We start from the raw sequence: 18,555 nt of genomic DNA, 5'->3' as shown, positions 1-18,555 counted from the left end.
AAAATAATGTTGAGATGAGTGCTGTTAACGAGCGCGTGAAGAGGTATTATGGCAAGTTCCACGCCCGACCTCCTTTGTCTCCCTCATTCCTAAACGTTCACACTGCACACGGTCCTCATTATTAAGGTAGAGTTGGCCTTGTCAAAACAACAAATTAAAATCATGTGGCATCGAAAACATCTATAATCGATTAAATACTGTTGGTACAGATCGCTCACTTATACTGTGAGTCCCCAAGTACTTTACATGATGGAAAGATGTTAACTACCTCGCCTGGTAGACAGTAGGTCGTTGGGTTCGATCCCGACTCTGACGCCTGTTTATTTGGAGTTTGCATGTCTCTCCTCGTGGTAGCGTGGATTTTTCTCCGGGTCCACCAGTTTCTCCCTTCACATTTATAATGAACATGCATTTAGATTATTTGGCTGCTATTAATATACACAAAGTCACTTCGTTGAGCTATCACTTTTTCAGAAACCAGGTCACTTCTAAAAAAGAGCTATATATCTCAGTGGACCTTACCTGGTAAAATAAAAATAGTTAGTTTCTGGTTGGTTAAGATGTTTGCACCTTTCAATACGTCACTTACCGTGATGTCAATGGAGTGCTGCTGATTATGATTTTAAAGTGCTTCACGCAGTTCAGACTTCGTGTGTTTTTCAGCTTAAACATTTACAACACGCTGATTGTTCATAGAAAAATGTAATCAATTGGGATTATATGTAGTAATCATCGCTCCCCTACTGCTAAAACTTAGAACCATCCTGAAAGATATTCACGAGACTCGGGGGTTCTTCCTGGGTAATCAAGTGTTATAATAATACCATTTGGTCAATACTCGACTTATGAACATAATTCGTTCCTGAGGCCCGCTCATAAGTCCGAACACAATCATGTACGATATTTAAATGCTCACGTGGTCAGTGTTATTAAATGTTACGGTTCAGAAGAAAAGGGAAGTGTCATTAAACTCATAAATACAAATAAATATTGTACATTTCCATGTAATATTTTAATAAATACTGTATAGTAAATAAAACATAAAACAAAGTAGTAACACAAGTATAATTTTTTATTTTCACTTACCTTGAGTCCTGATGCTGGCTTGCATGTCGGAAGATGTGCAAGAACTCGCCACAATTGCACACACACACGGTTTACAAGTGCGAGTTTGCGATTTAAGTCGATGTAAAAAAACGGTATTTCATGAAAGCTGGTTCGTAAGTGTGGGTGTTCATCAGTCGGGTGTTTGTAAGTTGAGGACGGCATGTAATACGTTTGTGGGAGTGTAGCACAGTGGTTACCACACTGCTATGAAACTGGAGACGTGAGTATGATGCCTGGCCATAGCTAACATCAATAACGAATTATATCTGACCCAGTCATAGGCATGCTCCACTTCACCATTCGGCACTGGTCAGCGTGGTGAAGCATGATAAGGCCTTCATCCAGCATTAGTTTGACAAAGGGCTGTAGACTCTAGTAATTTAAATGTTGGTTAATTGAAACACAACGTTTTGGCTTTAAATGCATCTTTTATATTTTGTTACCACTGCCAATGGTACCACCCACTTCCCCGTGCTCCACAGTTCTCACTCCACCGCTAAGCAGTCTCACGCCCTCTACTGGTTACCCGTTGTGTAGCAGCCAATATCTGCAGCTTTCCAAACGATTCAGAAATGTCCCAGTGTCGAGTCCTCCGACTAATTCACATTCCCTGCAATTCAGTAAATTCCCACGATTCATGGTCACGATTTAATTTAAAGATTATACTTTCGTCTACATTATTAACTTCTCATATCTTCAAAGTTTCGGTATCGAAATATGGTTGCGTAATAAACTGCAAAAGTCAAAATCTTTGTACCTTCTGTCCAGTAACATTTGGTCCAGAGGGAAGATGGCCGCACTCCCACCTGCACTGCCACAGATTTTTATTAAGCGCGTTGACCGACGAAAGCTTCAGTCTCAAGATTCTCTTTCAGGAGGATCCCACCAAGTTTTTTTGTAGTGGGGCCGATGTTGCTGCTGTGTGTCATCCCAATTGAGTAATTACACTGGTCAACACATTTTTTTTTTCTGGCCTGGACTTTTGCAGCTGTTTTAGACTAATTTCAGGGTGTTTGATTCCAAAGCTGATCTCAGATTTGCTCTATCACATCTCATTTTTATGCTATCGGCATACCCCATTTTCATTGATTTTACCCGAAATTAACTCTGTCACTTATGATTGCAAGTTGTTGCGAGTCAGTGACTGCTTTAGTTTGAAAATATGGTGCTGTATTTTTAGGATAGTGTGTTTATAATATCATTTTATGGAGGTATCCACATTTATTTAATATTTTTATTCTGCAGTTTTTATTGAAAATGCAATATTTGATATCTCAAAAACCTGAAGTGATAGACAAAAACTGATGCCAGATTTGGAATCAGCACCCCAAAATTACCTTAAAACCGTTGGAATACCTTATGCCATAAAAAGTGTGACCAGTGTTATCAGGTAGTTTTTCAGCACTAGGATCTTTGGCCAATACACAATGTAGATTGTTTTTTTTTTAAGTTATAGGAGGAAACCGGAGAATCCGGAGGAAACCCATGGAGGACAGGGGGAGAACATAAAACTCCATACATAAAAGCGCTCGAGTAGGAATCAAACCCAGGCCCTTGTTGCTATGAGGCACAATTGTTACCACTGCACTGCCACCCTTGCCACCCAGGTTAACGTCATACCCCAGGATGTTGAATCATTCTTAATTATTCACCACAGCTGCCCGGCCGATGGACAAGGACGCGAGCGCTGGTGGTGGTGGGACCTCTGGAACAGCCAGCTGCGTTCCTGCTGCTGTTCCGGCTGCCGGGGCAGGTGGCGCCATTGCCACGGCGACCAACGGTGCCGCCGCTGCTGCCAATGGGACGACGACGGCGGCGGCAGTCGGGGTGGGGGCGGCACGGTCGGCACAGATCTCGGTGTACGGCGGCCTGACTGACCGGCAGACGGTGCAGGTGAGGGAGTGAGGGCCGGGGCTGCTTTCACACGAAGATGAAATAAGACAACTCTTACTCTGTGGATGTACACAATTAGGCTGCGCATATCCCCTGGGACTGATGCTTTGTTCATGAGTAAAGGAAAAACATCAAGTCATGGTCATCTGACTTCAACATAAACTTGAAACTACAACCTCAACACCAAGCCTAATACTAATACTAACCCTCGCAGTGATTTAATGATTTGTCACAATTTAGGATCATTAATTGATCCAATAATTAATTGCTTTGTATTTTTCTATTGATTTGTTGTTACTTTTTGCCTTTGTTCTATCTATCAGCTTGTACGGGCTATCTTGCCTCTATTGTTGGTCTCCTCAGCACTGATGCACCTTTGCCTCATTATAATTCTATCATTATAATTGCTTGTCACAATTATATTGTCCATCCCATTTGTACCATGTGTCTTATCTGTACTGTTTTCGTTAGCCTCGTTATGTAACGTCGCGTTTGTTGTCCGAGGCATTTGTAGTGTCTTTTGTCTCATTGTAGCTCATCTGTATTGTCTGTCTCGTGAGCACCATATCGTTGGCACTGTGGCATTTGAACTCGTCGTCTTGTCGAGACTATTTGTCTCACTTGTACTGTATCATTCTGCCAGTCTGGTTTGTGCTCCACATTTCAATTGCTCAGTCTCATTTCTTCTATTGGCACAAAACTAACGCTTGCATTTAACTTGTACAAAACATGAACAATCAACTCTCAATCCTATGATTCGGTGCACGTGCCGTGTGTGAGACCATCGCTTTTAATCCATGAATTGTCTCGTGCCCACTTTGCAACGAAGTACGGTGTCTCTTATGATTGGATGGTCTTGAGACAATAGCTGTAGATGGTGTAAGCTCATGGGTGGCTGAGTCCCCTAGCGTTTGACTGATGTGTTGTGCGAAAGAACAACGGGGCTTGCGCGTGTTAAGTATTTTATTATTTTGCGTCGATTTCGGACCCATAATTAAAATAATAGGCTCCCTTGCCTATAACATCTGGCATTTCACCAGTATTGAATCAAGAAAGCCTGGCTACTGATTAGACACTGTTGAAACTGGTCCAGTTTGCTGGTATTGAATCAATATTGCTATAATTATGCCCTCCTAAAAGGGCATGGGGCTCATAAATGGTGTAAAATAAATACTTTAGTTTTAATGTGGAGAGACGGACATCTGAAAGAGATTATTTTGCGTGCTTATCAATGTTGTTACTTATGTTCTTCTCCACAGTGACGCTCATGATATTGAGTTCAGTTTTTTCTCAAACTATTCATGTTGGCAACCCTCCGTGTCAGATCTGGAGAGGGTGGTGGAGAAAGGAATGGGGGTAATCCACTGTAATGTATACGCTGAATAACGGTGTACAGTACAAATGAAATATGACACGAGGTTTTATTTTCCATTTAAGCTGAACCGGTTGCATAATGCCAATAGAGGGCAGTGCAGCAAATCCATTGTTCTACACTCCCATAACTCAACCCACACTAATCGGTACGATCAAATATCCCTCATTCACTAGTACCTATGATCTTGACAATCTACAGCATGGGGAGGCTCTCATCGTATACATTTGCTTGGAAAGTTAGAATATAATTGCCAACTTGATGAGAATAAATGTAAAAAAGTGAAATAGCTTGCCAGGTGAATTGGGTGAATCAAGATGACTTTTTCTTTGACCAGGTAAGGCCCACACTGAGCTATGTAGCTCTTTTTCAGAAGTGGCCTAGCTACAAATGATCGCTCATCGAAGTGGCTTATCACGTGGAAATTTATGGCAGCCAAATAAAACGCATGTTGATTCTAAATGTGGAGGGGAAAATCTGAGGATATCGGAGACTTTGTCAGCAGAGCTGAGATCCTGGGTGGGTGTGTCTAAATGGGTTCATAATGGGCATATCATAGACAACAGACATCACTGAGATCATTAGTTTCAGGCACTTGGGCTGGTGTTTTCTATTCTCTATCGTGAGGTTAATCAAGCCACCACCACTAACATGCTGGGTCGAAGCATCAGGTTTAGGGGTGTCTGTCCTTCTTTGTCTCATGGGGTTCATAGTGACTGTGGTAGATATTGAGCAGCACTGCCAAAGTCTGGGGTTCAAAGCCTGGGCCTGCGTCGTCTGTTTTTCCCATGCGGTTCATAATGGCCAGATATACTGAACCAGCACTATTACGATCCAGAGTTTGAGCTTTCGCACTGGGTGTCTGTCTCAGGGGGTCCATAATGGCCTTGTCATAGAAATTGCGTCAGCACCGTTGCGCTCCTGAATTAAAGCCCTTGGTCTGTCTCTGTCATAGGGGGTTCATAATTGCCTTGCCAGAAAGTGACATTCTGCGTTCAAGGCTTCTGACTCGGTGTGATTATATCAGGTTGTTATAATAGCCAGCGACAGTAAACCAACACTGCTAAGATAATATCGTCTTGGTAATTGAAATAATAAGGTGACCAATAACATCACTATTAGGGCATACAGTATCATATGAAAACTTATTTTAAAAAGACACATGGAAGTGTTTTCCGAACTGCACAACAGTATTGGTCTTCCCATGCCCCGGCATGGCCCCTGCCATGGAAATATGGAATTGCCACTGTTGGCTCAATGCCATCGGTTGAGTAAACGCCACTCCGCTAACGTAGGTAATGAAACCAGAAACCAAAGTGGCTTTCCCTGCCCAAGGCTGAGTTACAATGGGACGCCCAAATAAGGGATGGAATGTGAACTGTGACCCCAGATTTTACGCAGTGGCCTTTGCCCCTGCTGCCCCATCCCCTTCCTCTGCCGCAGCCCCTCCCCTTGCTCCTTCCCCCACGCCCCCCTCTCTCCCCCATAACCCCCACTCCCCAGTGCCCCTCCCCCACCCCCAGTGTCCCCTCCGTGCCAAGCATCCACGTGAGGGACTCTCATTGTTCCCAGCGAACACCAACTCCTCTTTCAAAGAGCCTTGCTCGCTTTCTCTTGGCTACCTCCATCTTTGGCAGGGCTTACACAGCGTGCCCGTGTAACGGTGAGCGAGGGTGATGTGTGCGCGTGTGTGGTGCACGTGTGTGTGGTGCACGTGTGTGTGGTGCACGTGTGTGTGGTGCACGTGTGTGTGGTGCACGTGTGTGTGTGAGGCGCGTGAGTGCTTTGTGGCATGTGTGGTGCACGTGTGGGTGGGCTGCATGTCTATGAGGTGTGTGTGGTAAACGTGTGTGTTTTATTGTGTGTAATGCGCGCGTGTGTGCAACACGTGTGTTTGTTATAGTATGTGTGGCAATAGGCGCGTAGTACGTGCTTGTATATGACCTATGTTTGTGAGCGTCTTAGTTACGTGTGTAACTGTGTGTTCAAAACACGCCTTTGTGTGTCACTGCATATGTGTGGTTAATGTGTACGTTTTCTAATACTTGATGCATAACGTGTTTGTCTTTTTATGTGATTTAATGTTCGTAGTCTGCGTGGTTGTGTGGCTGGGACGTGTGAGCTCAAGTGTGGTGTGTAAATGGGTGTGTGTAAATGGGTGTGTCCAAATGCGTGTAACATGGGTGTTTGTAACATAGGTGTGTGTCGTTTGAGTACCGTACAGTCAGTCATCTGTACGTGTGTGTGCCAGTGATCTCAGTCAGCCAGTCATCTCAGTCGGTCAACCCGTGGCACCTGGGTCTATTCCGTGACTTCCTGCCAGCGGGCCTTAGACACTTCACGTGGCCTCAAAGTGCACCTAGCATGGCACAAGCGCCGTGGTTCTGTCATCACTACTTAGGGGTGAACGGCTGTTGTCTGTGCTTTTGGTACAAATGCGACTGCGTGTGGTGAATGACACGTTGTGTGAAGTGGTTAGTGAACTACGTGACAAACCCGCCACCTGAGTTTGATTACCGCTCGCAGCCTACATCAGTGGTGAATATCTCGGTTACCTTAAAGGAAGTACCTGTTGCGGTTTGTAAACATCGCCATTGGGGAGACAAACACAGCCAGGCGTGGTGCTGGCCACTCACCCCTTAGTGTGCCGTGCCGGCCTTTATACAGTGAGGGAAAAAAGTAATTGATCCCCTGCTGATTTTGTGCGTTTGCCCACTGACAAAGAAATTATCAGTCTATAATTTTAATGGTAGATTTATTTGAACAGTGAGAAACAGAATAACAACAACAAAATCGAGAAAAACGCATGTCAAAAATGTTATAAATTGATTTGCATTTTAATGAGGGAAATAAGTATTTGACCCCTCTGCAAAACAGGACTTAGTACTTGGTGGCAAAACCCTTGTTGGCAATTACAGAGGTCAGACGTTTCTTGTAGTTGGCCACCAGGTTTGCACACATCTCAGGAGGGATTTTGTCCCACTCCTCTTTGCAGATCTTCTCCAAGTCATTAAGGTTTCGAGGCTGACGTTTGGCAACTCGAACCTTCAGCTCCCTCCACAGATTTTCTACGGGATTAAGGTCTGGAGACTAGCTAGGCCACTCCAGGACCTTAATGTGCTTCTTCTTGAGCCACTCCATTGTTGTCTTGGCCGTGTGTTTTGGGTAATTGTCATGCTGGAATACCCATCCATGACCCATTTTCAATGCCCTGGCTGAGGGAAGGAGGTTCTCACCCAAGATTTGACGGTACATGGCCCCGTCCTCGTCCCTTTGATGCGGTGCAGTTGTCCTGTCCCCTTAGCAGAAAAACCCCCCCAAAGCATAATGTTTCCACCTCCATGTTTGACGGTGGGGATGGTGTTCTTGGGGTCATAGGCAGCATTCCTCCTCCTCCGAACACGGCGAGTTGAGTTGATGCCAAAGAGCTCCATTTTGGTCTCATCTGACCACACCACTTTCACCCAGTTGTCCTCTGAATCATTCAGATGTTCATTGGCAAACTTCAGACGGGCATGTATATGTGCTTTCTTGAGCAGGGGGACCTTGCGGGCGCTGCAGGATTTCAGTCCTTCACGGCGTAGTGTGTTACCAACTGTTTTCTTGGTGACTATGGTCCCAGCTGCCTTGAGATAATTGACAAGATCCTCCCGTGTAGTTCTGGGCTGATTCCTCACCGTTCTCATGATCATTGCAACTCCACGAGGTGAGATCTTGCATTGAGCCCCAGGCCGAGGGAGATTTACAGTTCTTTTGTGTTTCTTTCATTTGCTAATAATCGCACCAACTGTTGTCACCTTCTCACCAAGCTGCTTGGCGATGGTCTTGTAGCCCATTCCAGCCTTGTGTAGGTCTACAATCTTGTCCCTGACATCCTTGGAGAGCTCTTTGGTCTTGGCCATAGTGGAGAGTTTGGAATCTGATTGATTGCTTCTGTGAACAGGTGTCTTTTTATACAGGTAACAAGCTGAGATTAGGAGCACTCCCTTTAAGAGTGTGCTCCTAATCTCAGCTCGTTACCTATAAAGACACCTGGGAGCCAAAAATCGTTTTGATTGAGAGGGGGTCAAATACTTATTTTCCTCATTAAAATGCAAATAAATTTATAACATTTTTGACATGCGTTTATCTGGATTTTGTTGTTGTTCTGTTTCTCACTGTTCAAATAAACCTACCATTAAAATTATAGACTGATAATTTCTTTGTCAGTGGGCAAACGTACAAAATCAGCAGGGGATCAAATACTTTTTTCCCTCACTGTAGTTGCTCGCTAACAGCGCTTGCACCTACAGTCGGTTATGGCTACATAGGTGATCTTTGCATGTTGTAAATACAAGTGTGTAGGCGTCTGTCTTTGTGTATATGTAACACGTTTGTGTGTGTGTGGCCTAATACGTGCTTACTAACAGCACCTGCCCCCCAGTTTTTAAGGCAAAACAGGGGGATCTTTGTCTCAAAACAACATTGTGACGTCTTAGTGGATTGTTGGCCAATGAAAAGACAAGTGTGTGTTTCATGACCCACCAGTCAAATAAATCACATTTACACCCATCAGCCCACACTCCTTGTCAACCAACAGTGTTAGTCTTGCTGCGTTAGGGGAGTAACACATTCTCCATTCGATTGGCGAATTTATTTTTAACTTCGTGGTGGATGTAGCAACCTCTCTAGTGGATGTGGGGTTTGGGTCAGGGTCAAGTAAAATTGTTATGCAACTTGTGGCGTTAAATGTATATCTTGTTTAATGTGCAGCCCATTTTGGGGTATGATAGCATCTGCAAACCTTGCAAGCCATGAAGGATATTTTACCATATTTCACCGCGCTAGTCAGTGGCAGGTTGGTGAAGGGTGAGGAGGGGGAAGAGCAGAACAAGTATTCTGAGGTCAAGGCTCATTTCCTTGGGTCATCGGCCTTTTTTCAGTGGAGCTCCAAAGCTTTGAAACGCTTTGACTTTGCTAATAAGACGATTGGAATCGTTAGCTATATTTAAGTCTGTCTTGAAAACTCACCTCTTTAAATTGGCCTTTACACTACTAGTTCTGGACGTTTTTTCTGCAGACTCTGTTTATTCCATGCTTTCCATAGACATTGGCACATTGGGATTTACGGATGAAATGCACCTTACATATGTACAATATTGTTATTAGTGTATTTTACTGCACTGCCCCCTACTGCTCACAACAACTATGACACTTGTTTGTGCATGGTAGTCTCCCATCTAAGCACGATATATCCAGGCTCAGCCCTGTAGAACCTCATGAGATCCGACGATCACGTGCATTCTGGGTCATTTGGTCATACCAACATGACAAAAAAAACATCTGTTCTGTCACTTCGGATTTGATGCTTGTGTCGCGAGATTAAGAATCGATATTTATATTTTAATTAGTGCACCGTTACACTCCTGGGGGGCAGGGTGGCTGTGCTATATTAACACTTGTGCCTCACAGCAAGAAGGACCTGGGTTTGATTCCTAACTTGGGTGCCTTTCTATGTGGTTAAATTTCGATTTAAAGCTTTCGTGACTGCAGGGATTCATCTTCTTGGTTTTTTCGGTAAAGTCACGTAGAAGGGAAATAATAAAATAATAAAAATGAACCAATTAAATAATTCTCACGACGTTTCGGCCACAACGCAAGCAGCCGTCCTCAGGTGAAGAACAAGTCTGTCGGGAAGACAGCGTCTGAATGAAACACCCCAGGCTTGGAGTGTATATTTAAGCTGGGTTGGAGGGGGAAGAGCTCCTTGACAAAAGAATTTGCATATCAAGAGGAATTTAGCATATTTATGGCAAATGCAGATATGGGATTAGTCACTACTTGTGAAATGCGTAGGAGGTGGGCGGGGGGGTTTCAAAGTCATATTGTGCCCGTGCATTATGCAGGATTAGCAGCATCAAAGGGAGGGGATAGGGGTAGCATTAATAAAGGGGAGGAATGTTAGTTAATAGTATGTAGCTGCAGTAACTAAACCACCACGTAAAAAACTAAAGTATAAACTACATAGTATCATCAGTATACTAAATATACTCTCCAATAAGCTGAGCTACTAACAGTAAGTAATACATTACAATTCTATGTCGCAAAAAATATATAATATGCTTCCAGCTAAACCTTTTTCCTCTTACATCACACGGGTCTACCCCATACTATATACTGCCATAGACAAACCCAACATTAAATTATATACTGTATTACTATACACCACCCTATACCTTCGACTATACATTGTAATATTACACTATGTATTATTCTACCCACCCTACTGTATACCACACTGCTGTATATTCACTATACAATTACGATACTATATATTACCTTATACATTGTATTAAACATTACAATTTTATACTACTTATTATTATACAATCTGCTATACACTATACCATTGACCATCGCGTGAAAGATACTAAGAGGAAGCAACGAAATATGTAAATGAGAGAGTGGTGGTAGGAAAATTGCAGCGGAGCAAACAATCCATTCCCTGCGGAGAATACAAGATATATAGTCAATGCCAGTGAGTGGACTGCGGTCTGAAAGTCACCGTAAACGTGAACACAATCAGTTAAGATCCTAAATGGTTTATTACGTCCTTCCAATGATTGCTGAGCCAGAATCCATCTTCTCGGTTGAAATTGTCTGTGTTTGTATATGTGGATCGCCTCATGAACGAATCTCTCATGGTAGCCAGATGGCTTGCAGAGAACCTCTGTCTTGGAGAAGTCAATGTCATGTGAGCCCACTGAATTGTAACAGTGATCTGCCACGGCTGAGGTGTTTGTCCTACCGTGTTTCAGGTCTGCTTTATGTTCACGGATGCGGTCCGAGACATATTGTTTGGTTTCTCCAATGTAACTGCTACCACAGAGGCAACTTAGTTTGTAGACGCCAGAGTACTGTATGTCTGGAACCACATCTTTTACAGACGGGACCAGATCACGGATTTTATGTACTGTGTTGAATCGGACCTGGTACTTGTGTTTAATCAGGATTTTGGAGATATTTTTTGTGACCCCAGCAATGAAGGGTAAGGTGATGGTTTTGAAAGGCTCCTCAACAGGATCCTTCTTGATTGTTGGAGTGATGGCTTTGCGGATTGTGTAGTCGGAGTAACCATTAGCCTTAAGAGCTTGGCGTACGTGTTTGAGTTCACTGGCAATGTGTTCCTGGTCGGAGATGCATTGGGCTCTATGGTATAGAGTCTTGATGAGGGAATTCTTCTTGGATGGATGGTGGTGGGAATCCGGTTTTAGGTAAGCATCCATATGGGCGGCTTTCCTGTAGACAGAGTGGCTCATTGAACCATCAGGTCTCCTTTTAATTAGGACATCCAAAAAGGGTAGCTTGCCATCTTTTTCGACTTCCATGGTGAATCTGATGACTGGGTGTATGGAATTGATGTGGTCGAGGAATTGGTCTAGAGCAGGCCGGCCATGTGGCCAGATGACAAAAGTGTCGTCTACGTACCTCTTCCATAAGGTCGGGCGTAGAGTGGCAGTCTGGATTGCGTCAGTCTCAAATTTCTCAATGAAAACGTTGGCTACAACCGGAGATAGGGGGAGCCCATTGGGGTGCTCTCAGTTTGCTGGTAGAAAGTTCCATTCCAGGTGAAGTATGTATTGGTTAAGCAATGTCTCACCAGGGGGGGTACCCCAGTATTCAGTCCTTGATGAACCAAGTCTTCAATGATTGCGATGGTGTCAGGTACAGGAACTTTGGTGTATAAGGAAACCACATCAAAACTGACAAGCAGGTCGTCTGGGGACAGGGATATTCCCTTGATTGTCGATACCAGGTCAGTAGAGTTTAGTACCGCAGAGGTGGTTTTTCCAGTGAAAGGCCGCAGGATTTGTCTAGAACTAGCTTAGCTCTTATCTCAGAGAAAATTAGACTTATGCGCACCGAACTAGATCAGTTAGACAAGACACTCTACAAATCACACTTATCTTTGACTACAACAATGTCCACATCGGATTGGGAACATGTAGACAATATAACTGCCTCTTCAGCTGCCACTATGTCGACCAAATCTAAGGACAACTTGATTTCCAAATTCAACCGCCTCTCAAACAAGAGACCGGACCCACACACTGAAAAGCTAGACGTTAACAAAGTCGTAATTAATCGCAGTAACAGTTCTATTTCTGAGAAGTCTGAAATCCGTTTTAGCTAAAGGACTAAACTTTGTAGTCACACCTAGACACATACCAGTTAATGGTATCATTGCCCAAGTAGATGTGGCTCTCAAGGGCCTGAGTCACATCGCTGCAGACGTAGCAAGATCTGAAATCGCTGCAACTCTCAAAAACGCTAAGATGCCAGCTAGCAACATCAGCAAAGATGAGCGTTTGAATTAGCTCAATTAAAAAAGAGGGATGACATTGTCATCCTCTCAGCCGACAAAGGCAATGCCACTGTCATCATGGACAAAATAGAATACAACAACAAAATTCAAGAACTACTCAACGATGGCAGCTATACAAAAATAAAAAGAGACCCCACCAACAGCCTTGTCATTAAAACCAACAAAATCAATTCTGATTCAACCGCATTAATTGATCAAACCAAACAGTTCTCGTTGAAACCTTCTGCAGCCAGGCCACCAAGATTATATGGCTTGCCAAAGATACGTAAAGAAGATACACCTCTTCGTCCTATTGTCTCTACTATCAACTCCCCCACCTACAAACTGGATCGTTTTTTGTCTGAAATCCTGCGGCCTTTCACTGGAAAAACCACCTCTGCGGTACTAAACTCTACTCACCTGGTATCGACAATCAAGGGAATTTCCCCGTCCCCAGACGACCTGCTTGTCAGTTTTGATGTGGTTTCCTTATTCACCAAAGTTCCTGTACCTGACACCATCGCAATCATTGAAGACTTGGTTCATCAAGGACTGAATACTGGGGTACCCCCCCTGGTGAGACACTGCTTAACCAAAACATACTTCACCTGGACTGGAACTTTCTACCAACAAACTGAGGGCACCCTAATGGGCTTCCCCCTATCTCCGGTTGTAGCCAACGTTTTCATGGAGAAATTTGAGACTGACGCCATCCAGACTGCCACTCTACGCCCGATGTTATGGAAGAGGTACGTAGATGACACTTTTGTCATCTGGCCACATGGCCGGCCTGCTCTAGACCAATTCCTCGACCACATCAATTCCATACACCCAGCCATCAGATTCACCATGGAAGTCGAAAAAGATGGCAAGCTACCCTTTTTGGATGTCCTAATTAAAAGGAGACCTGATGGTTCAATGAGCCACTCTGTCTACAGGAAAGCCACCCATACGGATGCTTACCTAAAACCGGATTCCCACCACCATCCATCCCAGAAGAATTCCCTCATCAAGACACTCTACCATAGAGCCCAATGCATCTCCGACCAGGAACACATTGCCAGTGAACTCAAACACGTACGTCAAACTCTTAAGGTCCCGTCTGTAAAAGATGTGGACCTGAAACACGGTAGGACAAACACCTCAGCCGTGGCAGATCACTGTTACAATTCAGTGGGCTCACATGACATTGACTTCTCCAAGACAGAGGTTTTCTGCAAGCCATCTGGCTACCATGAGAGATTCGTTCATGAGACGATCCACATATACAAACGCAGACAATTTCAACCGAGAAGATGGATTCTGGCCCAGCAATCATTGGAAGGACGTAATAAACCCTTTCGGATCTTAACTGATTGTGTTCATGTTTACGGTGACTTTCAGACCGCAGTCCACTCACTGGCATTGACTATATATCTTGTATTCTCCGCAGGGAATGGATTGTTTGCTCCTCTGCAAGTCTCCTACCACCACTCTCCCATTGACATATTTCGTTGCTTCCTCTTAGTATCTTTCACGCGACGGTCAATGGTATAGTGTATAGCAGATTGTATAATAATAAATAGTATAAAATTGTAATGTTTAATACAATGTATAAGGTAATATATAGTATCGTAATTGTATAGTGAATATACAGCAGTGTGGTATACAGTAGGGTGGGTAGAATAATACATAGTGTAATATTACAATGTATAGTCGAAGGTATAGGGTGGTGTATAGTAATACAGTATATAATTTAATGTTGGGTTTGTCTATGGCAGTATATAGTATGGGGTAGACCCGTGTGATGTAAGAGGAAAAAGGTTTAGCTGGAAGCATATTATATATTTTTTGCGACATAGAATTGTAATGTATTACTTACTGTTAGTAGCTCAGCTTATTGGAGAGTATATTTAGTATACTGATGATACTATGTAGTTTATACTTTAGTTTTTTACGTGGTGGTTTAGTTACAGCAGCTACATACTATTAACTAACATTCCTTCCCTTTATTAATGCTACCCCTATCCCCTCCCTTTGATGCTGCTAATCCTGCATAATGCACGGGCACAATATGACTTTGAAACCCCCCGCCCACCTCCTACGTATTTCACAAGTAGTGACTAATCCCATATCTGCATTTCCCATAAATATGCTAAATTCCGCTTGATATGCAAATTATTTTGTCAAGGCGCTCTTCCCCCTCCAACCCAGGTTAAATATACGCTCCAAGCCTGGGGTGTTTCATTCAGACGCTGTCTTCCCGACAGACCTGTTCTTCACCTGAGGATGGCTGCTTGCGTTGTGGCCGAAACGTCGTGAGAATTATTTAATGTTTTTTTATTATTATTTTATTATTTCCCTTCTACGTGACTTTACCGAAAGAACCAAGAAGATTTCTACCTGGTGTTTGTATGTTCTTCCCTGTTCTATATGGTATTCTATGAATCTTTCCGTAAAGTCACGTAGGTAGATAAAAATATAACAATAAAATTATAAAAATGAAAATAAAGTGAATAAAAAATAATAAATATCACGATGTTTCGATCACAACACAAGCGGTCGTCATCAGGAACAGGGAGGTTAGCCTCTTGAGGGAAAGCTGTTTATAAAGGTTTAGAGATGGGCGGGGCAGCTAATGTTAATGTAGAAGAAGGCTCCGACATCGGCAGTAGGTCTACACCAATCAAAGCATTGCACCTTGCTCCACACACCCACACTGCTGACGGTGGAGGTGGACAAGAAAACACAAATCAAGTCATGACCCAAAGTGGTTGATGACATCTTTCAAATGATTGCTGAGTGTAAAACCGTCGTCTCGGTTGAAATTGTGTCTGTATATGTATATATGGATGGCTTCGTCAACGAATCTTTGTTGATAGCCAGTCGGCTTGCAAAGTACCATCGTCTTAAGAGAAATCAATTTCATGTGAGCCAGCTACATTAAAGTCATCATCAGCCACGGCAGAAGTGTTTCAGATCTTTCTTATGTTCACGAACACGGTCCGAGACATGTCGTTTGGTTTCCCCAATGTAACTGCTGCCGCAGATACAGCTTAGTTTGTAGACGCTGGGATATTGCATGTCAGGAATCTTGTCCATCACAGATGGGATCAGGTCACGAATTTTATGCACTGTATTAAATCGGACCTGGATTTTGTGTTTGTTCAAGATTTTGGAAATATTTTTGGTTATCCCTGCTATGTAAGGTAAGGTGATGCTTTTGATTGGATTTTCAGATAGCTCCTTCCTCATGGTTGGGGTGATGGCTTTGTGGATTGTGTAGTCAGAATATCCATTCGTCTTGAGAGCCTGGTGTATGTGTTTGAGTTCACTGGTCAGGTGTTCATGGTCAGAGATGCATTGAGCTCTATGGTGTAGCGTTTTGATGAGGGAATTCTTCTGGGATGGATGGTGGTGGGAATCCGGTTTTAGGTAGGCGTCAGTATGGGTTACTTTCCTGTAGACAGGGTGGCTCATTGAGTCATCTGGTCTCTTTTTTATAAAGATATACAAGAAGGTTAGCATGCCACCCTTTTCTACCTCCATGGTGAATTTGATTGCTGGGTGTATGGAATTGATGTGGTTTAGGAATTGTTCCAGAGCCGGTCGGCCATGTGGCCAGATGACTAACGTGCCATCCACGTACCTCTTCCACAAGGACGGGCGTAGAGTGGATGCCTGGATGGCGTCCGTCTCAAATTTTTCCATGAAAATGTTGGCCACAACCGGAGATATGGGAGAACCCATTGGGGTGCCGTCAGTTTGTTTGTAGAATGTTTCATTCCAAGTGAAGTATGTATTGGTGAGGCAGTGTATCACCAGGGCTGGTACATCAGCATTCAGCCTTGTTGGACCAAATCTTCAATTATTGCAATGGTATCGGGCACAGAAACTTTGGTGACCATAGAAACTACATCGAAACTAATGAGCAAATCACCTGGGGACAGTGAGATGCCTTTAATTGGCGATACCAGGTGAGCTGAGTTAAGAACAGAAGAGGTGGTCTTACTAGTGAATGGCTGTAAGGTCTCAGACAGATATCGCGCCAGTTTGTAGGTGGGTGAGCCAATAGTGGAGATGATGGGATGAAGGGGTGTACCTTCTTTATGGATTTTTGGTAAGCCATATACCGTATTTTCTCGCATATAGCCCGCATACGTATATAACCCGCAGACGCATATACCCCGCAAAAATAGCATTTTGTATAAAACAAATTTCAGATAGTCCGCATCGTCATATACCCCGCATGCATTCATATCTTTAACGTCGTTACCGCAGCTTAATTCCATCATATTAATACAAAGTTTACATTTGTAATACATTCCACTATCAATTGTTAACATTAAAATCATAACGCGCACAAAGAAAACAAACTAACCGGAAACGAGTGACCTTAAAACAGTAAATAAGTAACAAAAGTAAATATCCAATAAATAAGTAACACACATCTGGTAGATAAGTAATTAAGCGTACTGTTAGGCTTACCAGCATTCGACCTCATCATATTACAGCTACTGGACCGGTAGTTACACCTGTACAGTTTTAGCACTGGTAGATTGCGCACTGCGCAGACAATAGTGGCACTACGGTAACGCCATTGCCTCCTGGCAACAAAGCCATTGGAAGTTTGAAACAAAGCTCATGGTCGCGACTGTATAGTGCTCAGCCAATAGCAGCGGCCTAAGGGACTCCGCAATTATGATTCTACGTCTGGTAGATGCTTGTTACGGCCCTTCCCATTGTGCAATCCATAGCCTCAGCTGAAACTTTCGCACCCCCCTACAGCCACTGAAAGTATTACGGTAAACAAAGTGCGCCCACTTCAAACATTGTCGTTTCATTGTACAAACAATTCGAATAATTTAAAACGTGATAACACATGCAATTTTAGTGTGAGTGGTTTATTCAGCAGTGCTTTAGTCAAAGGTAAGTGTTGCATAGTGGATAGTCCTACCATGAAAAAATGTAACGAGTTATGACATGTCACACGTGTAAAATATTTGTGGGATAACCCGCACCTCCATATACCCCGCAGGGTCTTGTTTTGTTTGTAAAAAGTGGTATACCCCGCGGGTTATATGCGGGAAAATACAGTAGTCTGGGTGGTCTAGCAGCAGAAGGTTTTAAGGAAAACCGTTTGGTCTGTTCAATTAATGAAGCTGAATCGGTGATACTGTTCGTTTTTGTAATGAGGCAGTTGGTGGGATCTCTTTTAAATTTTTGTGTAGCAACTATCATTAAGTAGGTCCTGAATTTTGTTATTCGTGACCTGATCCCATCTGTGAAGGACAAGATTCCTGACATGCAATATCCCGGCATCTACAATCTAAGCTGTATCTGCGGCAGCAGTTGCATTGGGGAAACCAAACGACACGTCTCGGACCGTGTTCGTGAAGGCAGATATGAAACACGGCAGAACCAATACTGCTGCTGTTGCTGATCATTACTTTAACCTGGCTGGCTCACATGAAGATTATTTCTCTAAGACGATGGTACTTTGCAAGCCGACTGGCTATCAACAAAGATTCTTTCACGAAGCCATCCATACATACAGACACAGACACAATTTCAACCGAGACGACAGTGTTAAACTCGGCAATCATTGGAAAGATGTCATAAACCACTTTGGGTCATGACTTGATTTGTGTTTTCTTGTCCAACTCCACCGTCAGCAGTGTGGGTGTGTGGAGCGAGGTGCAATGCTTTGATTGGTGTTGACCTACTGCTGGTGTCGGAGCCCTCTCCTACATTAACATTAGCTGCCCCGCCCATCTCTAAACCTTTATAAACAGCTTGCCCTCAGAGACTAACCTACCTGTTCCTGTTGACGAATGCTTGTGTTGCTATCGAAACGTCG

At 43.4% G+C, this 18,555-nt stretch overlaps 1 protein-coding gene and 1 long non-coding RNA gene across 2 annotated transcripts in view; both read left to right on the top strand.

The window, feature by feature from the left end:
- Positions 1 to 18,555, top strand: part of LOC144945126 (uncharacterized) — a 78,960-nt gene that overhangs the window by 10,661 nt on the left and 49,744 nt on the right. The gene's annotated exons all lie outside the window — the stretch shown is intronic.
- Positions 1 to 18,555, top strand: part of LOC144945135 (polyhomeotic-like protein 2) — a 79,057-nt gene that overhangs the window by 15,890 nt on the left and 44,612 nt on the right. The window contains exon 3 of the mRNA XM_078873420.1: positions 2,765 to 3,000. Coding sequence (XP_078729546.1) covers positions 2,765 to 3,000 — 236 coding nt within the window. The remainder of the gene's footprint in view (positions 1 to 2,764; positions 3,001 to 18,555) is intronic.

Source organism: Lampetra fluviatilis, chromosome 36, assembly GCF_964198595.1.
Source record: "Lampetra fluviatilis chromosome 36, kcLamFluv1.1, whole genome shotgun sequence".
NCBI lineage: Eukaryota > Metazoa > Chordata > Hyperoartia > Petromyzontiformes > Petromyzontidae > Lampetra > Lampetra fluviatilis.
Note: the sequence above shows the minus strand (reverse complement) of the source record. Positions and strands in the feature narration are given on the sequence as shown.